The sequence below is a fragment of the Planococcus citri genome, chromosome 3, assembly GCF_950023065.1.
Source record: "Planococcus citri chromosome 3, ihPlaCitr1.1, whole genome shotgun sequence".
NCBI classification, from domain to species: Eukaryota; Metazoa; Arthropoda; class Insecta; order Hemiptera; family Pseudococcidae; genus Planococcus; species Planococcus citri.
This window is the reverse complement of record NC_088679.1, coordinates 52864458-52870903: the sequence shown is the minus strand read 5'-3', so window position 1 is coordinate 52870903 and position 6446 is coordinate 52864458. Positions and strand designations below refer to the sequence as shown.

The 6446-nt window shown below is 38.5% G+C and overlaps 1 protein-coding gene across 2 annotated transcripts in view; it reads left to right on the top strand.

Moving 5' to 3' along the window:
- Window positions 1-1794: 1794 nt before the first annotated feature.
- Window positions 1795-6446, top strand: part of LOC135840339 (uncharacterized) — a 28042-nt gene continuing 23390 nt past the window's right edge. The window contains exons 1-2 of one of the 2 annotated variants that reach the window (XM_065356821.1): window positions 1795-2277; window positions 5151-6441. Coding sequence is in view for 1 of the 2 variants with exons in the window: in XM_065356825.1 (XP_065212897.1) it covers window positions 2275-2277; window positions 5151-6441 (1294 nt within the window). In the remaining variant the exon portion in view is untranslated. The remainder of the gene's footprint in view (window positions 2278-5150; window positions 6442-6446) is intronic. The other variant, XM_065356825.1, reaches the window with a different exon arrangement.

Sequence of the window (6446 nt, the reverse complement as noted above, 5' to 3'; positions counted from 1 at the left end):
AACGCGCATTTCAGGTTGCATACATGCACCATGTGAATCGTAGGCTGAACCTTACAAGTATAGCACTAGCAGTAAACAATGCTGTTCACTTCTACTTTTCAGCTCGTTAAGTCAATTTTCTCAAGGAAGACTTTCGCGGATTTCAAAATCTGTAGTACCGTTGGAAAGTTAATTAAATTCTCTACAATTGGGTCCTCGAGATGGTTTAAAAGTTTTGCCGCCTCAAAGTCCAAAGCGGACAGAACAATATGTTAAATTGGCTACCTTTTTCGGCTCGTTAAGTCAATTTCCTCAAGAAAGACTTTTGCGGATTTCAAAAAATTTAGTACCTTTGGAAAGAGGACAAAATCCTCTACAATTTAGAGCCATAAAATAATAGGGTCCTCGAGATGGTTTAAAAGTTCTGTCGCCTCAAAGTTCAAAGTGTACAGAAAAATATCTTGAATTGGCTACATTTTTCAGCTCGTTAAGTCAATTTCCTCAAGAAAGACTTTTGCGGATTTCAAAAAATTTAGTACCGTTGGAAAGAGGACAAAATCCTCTACCATTTAGAGCCATTAAATAATGAGGTCCTTGAGATGATTTAAAAGTTCTGTCGCCTCAAAGTTCAAAGTGTACAGAAAAATATGTTGAATTGGCTACATTTTTCAGCTCGTTAAGTCGATTTTCTCAAGGAAGACCTTTGAGGATTTCAAAAAATTTAGTACCGTTGGAAAGAGGACAAAATCCTATACAATTTAGAGCCATAAAATAATGGGGTCCTCGAGATGGTTTAAAAGTTCTGCCACCGCAAAGTGCAAAGCTGATAGAACAATGAGTTGAATGTTGCCGCATTTTTCTGCTCCTTAAGTCAATTTCCTCAAGGAAGACTTTTGCGGATTTCAAAAAATTTAATATGGTTGGAAAGGGGACAAAATTCTCTACAATTTAGAGCTATAAAATAATGGGATCCTCGAGATGGTTTGAAAGTTTTGGCATATCAAAATGCAAAGTGGACAGAACAATCACTAGCATGTAGCCTACAATATGTAAGGGGAATCAAGAGATACCACCATTTATACACCTTGTGACGTCAGGGCGTTTTGCCCTATAGCGAAGTTGCATGCGCGAGCGCCCCTATAACTAGTGATGGCAAACTATCGATAGTTTTTCAATAGTATCGATAGTTTTTTTCAACTATCGATAGTTTGTCCGATAGTTTTTTTTAAAAGTATTGAAAAAACTATCGATAGTTTTTGGAACTATCGAACTATCGAAAATCCAATGTTTTATTGAATTTTTAGCCACATTTTTGTAAAAAATGATGGCTATTGTTCAATGTTCATTTTTTGATAAAAAAAAAACTAAAAAAGTGTTTTTTCTTTTTTTTTTCTCAAATAATGATGTCACTTGATTTTTTCAGATAAAAAACGTAATAATGAATGAACCTCCAAATTCGTGGAATCACATCCATTATCAGTTTTTAATGAAAAACAAAAATTGAAAACTATTGAAAAAACTATCGATAGTATCGATAGTTTTTGTTACTATCGAAAAAATTATCGATAGTAAAAACTATTGAAATTTTCACTCGAAAACACTATCGATAGTAAAAACTATCGATCGTTGCCATCACTACCTATAACTTAGGCCGTGGGAAGGGTACGAACTAGTAGTTCGTACATTTGCCACGCTGCAAATTATAGGGGCGCTCGCGTATGCAACTTTGCAAAACTGCCAATACCCCCGAAACGGAGAATCCGAGAATAATGTACATTTTTTAACGGGCAGTGCTAGTCTTTCCTTCGCAGTATATAGTTCAAATTGTTCAAAGTATAAAATTACAACAAGTGAGAAGCGTGCATCATCGTTGGCAACATCACTTGAACAGCATCAGGTTAAGCCCTATTCAACTTTTACTGTCGTTTGTGGCTGTCGAAAACGTCGACTCGACCCTGTCGAACCTGTACATATTGTATATTATACTTTGGTAACACTGCCTCGTTCTAGCGTTCTGATTGGCTCTGCCCAGAACGCGCACTTTTTGCATTTAAATAATTATATTTTACTCGAAGTCTCGAAGGATTTAAGGAAAGATTTCAGATGTATTATTTGTCTTCTGTTGATCGGTCGATTTGTCACATCGTAAAGACATTCCGTGTATTGCTATTACTTAGCCTAAAAAGTAAAAACAATCGAACTCGCGAATCGCGCAGTTACTATTTATTTAATTATTGAACTTTTATACCATCGCGATCCAATTCCATTTTTCATCGTCTTCATTCAAGAATAATAATGGTGAGTAAAATGATATTAGATCGAATTGATCATATTATGTGTCGTATATATTTCGGAGTTTTCACCTGCCTCTCCCCCCTCAGCCACGTATTTCAAATTTGTCTAAATTAAAATTGCATGATATTATTTTGCTCACACTATATGTAGCTAACGGAGATTTATTTGTTTCCGTTAGGTTAACCCAGGTCCGGATCGAAGAAGATGAAAGTATTCGCATCGTTTAATTTAGATTCAGATTTGTCATCTCACGATTAAACTTAAACCGTAATTTTATTCTTATCCGCCTATATTTTTCATTAATTATATTCGAATATCATATTTCTAAAAATGAAAATTATACGATTTATCGACTGTATTTTGAGTTAACCCTTTTTCCAACCTGGTTTTATATACACGCACGCTTACACACGCGCACTCTCGATTTGTAGAGAATACGATTCTCAACAATTGGTAGACTAGAGCGTAGGTTGAGCATTGTAGGGGGTAGAAAGTGAAAACTCCATCCTAGAATTAATTAAATACCTAATAAAATTGATAAATTTTGTATGTATATATTTGTGCATGTATTGCTTCATTTTTGGCTGAGGTTAGGAATTTCAGGGCTAGGCTAGGTATTAGAAAACTAAGACGAATTTAAATTTTTAAAAATGCGAGAAATTCATCGAAATTCTAGGCTAAAAATTTGTAGCCACGAGTATTTTTAAACACATTTTCGAGATCTGATGCAACATTTTGCAACAAAATTCCACATGGCGATTCCAGGTATTTTATTTAACAGAGATTTTAGGCAAACGCCAAGACAACCAATTGACTCGTCGTTTGCAACCCCTATTGTGTTGACATCCGGCTGTCCAAGACCGCATTCTTATTGTTCCACATTTCGCGTAAATGCATGTGACTGTTCAAAAAAAAAAAAAACTGAAATTTTTACACAATGAATTTCCAAGTATTTTTTACTAGATGAGGCACACAGGTGTACATTTCAATGCACGTGCTATTGACGAATATATTTGTGCTCCCTTTTGTACTAGGAAATTTATTTTTAGAAAAGGAGGCGCGATGTGGCGCCTAGGTATTTAGAGAGTCTGGGAGTACCTGCTTACCTATTATACACGATTTTTTACAAAAGTACAGACGATTTCTTATAAATAGCTATTCATCATCGAAGTTTACACCATGTTTTGTAAGGAACATGGAATTACCTACTCTTCAGCATGTAGTCCTAGCGCGTTGGAACACACATACAATTACCTATTGAAATTTGAAATTGACATTTACTACTTGAAAAATTCAACGAATAAACATTTTATTCGTATTGCGACCAGGTCGCCTAATTTATCATGTCATTGTTCAATTAGGGATGATGACTATTTCGCGCATTCACTGGGTACATCCGAGCCATAACTGCTAGAGTGCAAGGCTGGCAGGGTTGGGGTGTGGGCTCAGCTGTTTTCGCGTCGGCTGTCTCTCGACTCCTTTTCATTCAGAACCCGGGTTACGATTGACTACACGCTGCGCATTGAATACTGGGTACCCGCGAGTATTTGAATGGGTATGCAAATGTTGAAGTGTAGGTAGGTGCAATTTACTCGCGCTCAGTATTAATTTATTGGGGTATTTAAATAAAATTTTCCGTATGATCTATTGATCGATTATATTACCTGCGACTGTTTTAAGTGTCGAGCAGGGACTGCAGTTCCTACCACCTACAGTTCATTGACCTATGTGCTTATCATCAATGGTAGTATTTGGGATGATATGCACCAGGCTGTCTAGTTACGTATTTATCGTAGCACCTTTGTAGAGACACTCGTAAGGTTGAGAGTAGGGGGGAAGTGAAATGGCATGGAAGCCCTGCTTATACTTACGTGTTGTTTCTTAGCATCATCTGGTCTTTGCGCGCCTATGATGTGGAATGCGAACGTGTTCCAGAGTGTCCTGCTAGAGTGGACGTTTGTGAATTTAAAATTATTCTGCCAATTCGCAGAATCGAGCGATTATTTAAAAATAATTACTCATATTTTGACCTTGCTCACCTCTCTCAAAAATAGGGTTATTGTTTATTTACGTTTAACCTGAGAGGATTTCAGCTTGTGTGTGCGACGCTTTATTTTGATTTTGATTAAATTTTATTAAAAGTGTGAATTATTGCACAAGCTGCTCTCAACAGTTCTCCGAAGCTACGAGAGCCGACTACACCGCATTTAGGTGTAAAATTCGATAAAATATCACTTTGATGATATTTTATCAACGAAGCGCATGAGACAGTTGGTCAAATTAATTTTGTCTGCTCGACTAGGTATAAGGTTCATGGCGGTACTTATGCTGAAAAATCCGTCACAGTGGCAAGGTCCAAAATTGAGGGCCCTCGAAATGTGAAAATTGAGTTGAGAAATATTTTGAAAAACGAGTAGAATTGCATCGTCGTGATTTATTATCGAAAGTGATTAATTTAACCTGAAATTGACTCATGAAAATTTTATTCATTTCCACCTATCTGATTGGAAAATTCGATTTATTTTTACCTATTTAACTTGTGAACTGATTTATTTTTACCTATATCGCCGAAAATAATTAATTGAATTAGAAATTGACTCGTGTATGTTTTGATTTATTCCTACCTGTCTGATTACGATTTACGAATTTGAATTCTTTGTACATATTTGACTCGAAAATTGATTTATTCTTACCTACTTGATTCAATAAATTTCTTTAGCATGATTCTTATTTCTTACCTATTTATTTGCTTACGCGAAATTATCTCAAATTGAGACACAATTACGCTCAATTGCAATCATGGCATGAATTAATCAATACGAATTTGATGGAATTGAGCTGATGGCTCTATGTTTAAATTTGATTTGTTTGATCAGGGTGAAGGTGACGATTCTGCGACCAATGCCGCCAACGCTGCTGCCGCCGCCGCCGCCATTGCCGCTGCCGCTAAAACGGCCGCTGCCGATTTGAAAATTAGACATCAAAGCCTGATTCGGGCGGCTCGTCTTGCCGATGAAGAAATGGGTACTGCCTTAGAAGGAGCCGACCTCGGCATCCTGGAACGCTCGGTGCTGACATCCAAAGCTATGATTGCTGAGCTCGAGGAGGAGATACTCCTGCATCCTACCACCCAAGCAGTGGAGGACATGAAGGCAATGGTTGCCACCTCTAAGAATTCTATTAAATCGGCGGAGCAGATGATGAAATTTGCGCGTAACGTAGCGAAGGCCGCCCCGGGACCCTCACCCGGCACTGCGGATCACGAAGTAAAGATAACATGGAACCCTGTACCATTTTCAGGGGTCATGAAAGAATGGATCGCGTGGTGGGACATTTTCAGGACGTCTGTTCACGATAGCAAGCGGTATAGCAATTCGACAAAGGTGAAATGCCTCATGGATTGCCTCCGAGGCTCTGCCAGGAACGTCGTTAAATCAATTACGCCAACGAGCGAAAATTATGAGAAGATTGTGGATGCGCTCCATGTTGCCTACAATAATCCAGCGGCGCTGGAATCGATTTTTATTGACGAGCTGAAGGAAATTCCGGAGGCTTCTGACGCTCGTGCGTGTAGGGAAAACGTTAATTTGATAAAAGGGATTCTAACCAACTTGTCCATGTTGGGCAAGGAAATTAAAACCGATTCGACTCAAATTCGTAAGATTGTTCTGAATAAATTCCCTGAGGGGATATTGACGGCCTCCGTCCACGAAATCAACAAGGTCACAGGTGGAAAATTTACGTATTCGGCTCAACAGTTGATTGATGAATTGGATTCTCGTATCTCCACGGGAGAGCATATCCAACTAAACAGGGAAGCGCAGTCGTATGTGATTAATACGACGGCGTTAGCAATTAATTCGCACGTAAATAAGGGAAGATTGCCGCTAAAACGGCCTCACAACAACGAAACGCCGTCAATAAAATGCATTTTATGCGGCAAAGAGCATCACGCTGCTCTTTGCCAACAATATCCGGACCTTGCGAGCCGCAGGAAGCGAATCGCCGAATTGCACCGCTGTTTTAGGTGCACTGGTGCCAACCACAATCGAGATTCGTGCCAAGTGAAGGTGCTGAGGTGCGATAATTGCACAAACCCAGACCACGTAACAATTTTTTGCCCGAATTCAAATCAGGCAAAACGAGCCAGGAAAAATATGCGTTCAGGTAAC